Below are 2,992 nucleotides of genomic sequence, written 5' to 3'. Positions count from 1 at the left end.
TTCTTAATTCATTCATGTCATCATCTTTTTTTCTATATATCTAGATACATAGGTCGATTGAGCATGGATCTAGCTAAGTACTTAGACGCCCGTACGTACATGATTAAGCTGGCGAAAATGCATGTGGCCATGCATGTATAGGCGACCTGCATGCAAGCTCGCTCTCGCACTCCGCCGCCACTTTGGAACTTCATGGCACGCATGTGTACGTGAGGCCACGTGGTATGCACGTACGACGGTCGAGGTGGAATATTCCTTGCTCGGTGCTACTACTGTGCCTAGCTAGCTTGCCCACGGTATAGCTAGATTCGATCATCAAGCAGCTATAGCCGGTCGACATGAATTTCGTCTGGATTCATCATGTATTCAAGTGTCCTGGGGCGCCATGCATGCAAGCGATTCCCTCAACTTGCCAAAACAAAATGGCAGCGGCAATGCTTCCTTTAAAGATTGACGCAATCGTGGTAGTTAGTTGACAGGATTCTTATATATTTTCCTGTGAGGACCATATTCTTATATATTTTCAATTCTTTCCTGTGAGGACCATATTCTTATATACTTTCCGTAATTTGCGGTTCGCGCCACTGCCAGGAAAAGAGGTTGTATTCAAAGAATATTGAATAGTTGACACAAGGAGTAGTTCTTTACTGTCGTTCATCAGCTAGCTTCGCTATTTCGAAACGCTACTCTAAGTTTTCATCATTAGAGATAGGGGCGGATTCAGCAGTGGGTCTGGGGAGGCTCGAGCCCCTCTTACCGCTGGCAATCCCATGCCAGAATTTGAGGAGAAAGGAGGGAAGCGGAGGCTAGAGGAGGAAGAACAGAAAGAGCCCCTCCTGAAGCTCAATCCTGCATCTGCATAGAGTACCCATAAGTATCATTATTGCCATCAGTCATCTTCTCTGCAGTCATTTGCTTTAGCTTCATCAGATACAAGCGAAGGTATATTTTTGTTTCCCACCACTTGGTTAAGTGAGGTGAGTTTCTGTCGTTTAATTTGACGCATTCGGCCAGCATAGTGTAAAAATCAAGGCCTCACATAATTGGCATTTCTTAAAGTTGTACCTTTTGGCTCGTGCGGTTGTAGGGTAACACAAAAAATTATTCACTCGATGAATCCTTACTTATTAGAAAGGAATTTACCAATATTTTATAGCTACAAATATTGGAATAAAGTCTTATTACAAGTACACAGACTACAAAATTAGCCATGAACTTCAGAATTAATGTAACAGCATAAACTACATGCTAGACATATGAAAGAGTATCAAATTGTTAAAGTAATCATAGTGGAGCTAGGAAATGCACCTAAAATTGAAGTGTTTACTCAGGTAGTAGTTGAGCTGAAAATAGTCTTTAAGCATGTTCTATTGTTCAGGGAATCGTTCTTAAATATCCAAGAACACAAGCAACTTTTCTGATGCGTGTGTGGTACCAAAACTAAGCTTTTTCACTCCGTGTAACGTACAATCTAGCCAAACTGGTCAGGCATGTACTACTGCATCTGGTATATTACTTGCCACTCAGGACACATGAGCACGTATAATATGAACCTTTCAAAATGGCATGTTATAATAATGCTGTAGGAGTAATTTTAGTGGTTAATTTGATAATATGCTGTTCATTTTGATACTACATAATCACAATACTCTTTGAGGTTAGGTAGTACTCGATGTTTTAAATGTTGGAATATACAACAATAATATAGCTAGCTAGGGGCACTTTCACTATGTGGAGATCTAGTATTATATTACATGTATACGGGTCAGAGATAGAAAAAAGAAGAAGAAGAATATATGCTCTAAGAAAATATACTGGTACTATATCGTGGTCCAACGACGGGGCCATGCATGTCTGTTTAATTTTCCAATTAAAGAAAATTAAGTATGAGACAATATTATGTTTGCCAATGTGAAAATTTTAATTATTCTTCCATCATGTGCTAGACATACTGCAGTGCTAACTTATATATATTATATTGCACATGTCCTTTGGAGTACTGTGCTAGTCATAGTTGATGCCTATAAATAGGCTGACCTAGCTTAGGAGGTTGCAGCCATCCATCAGCAAGCGATAGGTAGCTTGAAGTAACTGCATCTTAGCTCTCTCTCTTTGTTGGTTAGCCAGGATCAACCCTTTCTCCTAGAGAAATGGCCCTTAACAGGTCATCTAACAACATGAGCACAGTTGCTGTAATGGTTGCAGTACTACTTCTTGCCTCTCAAATCACGCCATCTCATAGCACTCTGACAGGAAATAGAAGATACCTGTTGCAGTCGTCATCAGCTACCACTGCTTCCACCGCAAAAGCAGGGATGATCGAGGGCACAGTCACTCCCACAGAAGGTGGCGTTCCAGGGGCAGAGGACGTTCGCCCCACTAACCCTAGCCACAGCCCCGGCATCGGGCATGCATTCACCAACAACAAGATTGGGAGGAAGCTGCTTGCGAAGGCAGAGGGCAGGATCACTTCCACTTCGACAGGGATGATCGAGGGCACGATCACTCCCACAGAAGGCGGAGGCAACCAAGGGGCGACAGAAGATGTTCGGCCAACTAACCCATCCCACAGCCCTGGGATCGGCCATGCATTCACCAACAACAAAATCGGGAGGAAGCTGCTGCTTACAGCAAGTCAATGGTGATAGTAAGTGCCTCGAAGAACAGCAGCCAGCAAGCCCTTCTCTTGCTGATCAGTCCTAGCTTCGTTCCTTTTATTTTTTCTTGTTTCTTTTTTAGTAATTGGTAGCTTTATGATTTTCAGAATTTTATTTGTTGACTCCATTGCAAGCCTCTGTATTTAAAAAAGAAAAAAATATGTAATTTAATTTCTTATTTACATGCATGTCTTCTGTTTTTGCACCTGCTAGACCAGGCAATTGCATACATTACTACGGTATGCAAAATGCGTACGTACATGGCGGTTACAATTATATCTTACTATATATATATATATATATATATATATATATATATATATATATATATATAT

At 41.1% G+C, this 2,992-nt stretch overlaps 1 protein-coding gene across 1 annotated transcript; it reads left to right on the top strand.

The window, feature by feature from the left end:
• Positions 1-2,132: 2,132 nt before the first annotated feature.
• Positions 2,133-2,702, top strand: LOC120688238 (precursor of CEP9). The gene has a single exon (XM_039970468.1). It carries the CDS (start codon positions 2,151-2,153, stop codon positions 2,643-2,645), a length of 495 nt encoding a protein of 164 aa, XP_039826402.1. The 5' UTR covers positions 2,133-2,150; the 3' UTR covers positions 2,646-2,702.
• Positions 2,703-2,992: the final 290 nt, after the last annotated feature.

This window comes from Panicum virgatum, chromosome 9N, assembly GCF_016808335.1.
Source record: "Panicum virgatum strain AP13 chromosome 9N, P.virgatum_v5, whole genome shotgun sequence".
NCBI classification, from domain to species: domain Eukaryota; kingdom Viridiplantae; phylum Streptophyta; class Magnoliopsida; order Poales; family Poaceae; genus Panicum; species Panicum virgatum.
Note: the sequence above shows the minus strand (reverse complement) of the source record. Positions and strands in the feature narration are given on the sequence as shown.

Bases quoted from the DNA above. Each gene is read 5' to 3' on its own strand.
- LOC120688238 (XM_039970468.1), top strand. From the start codon at position 2,151: ATGGCCCTTAACAGGTCATCTAACAACATGAGCACAGTTGCTGTAATG.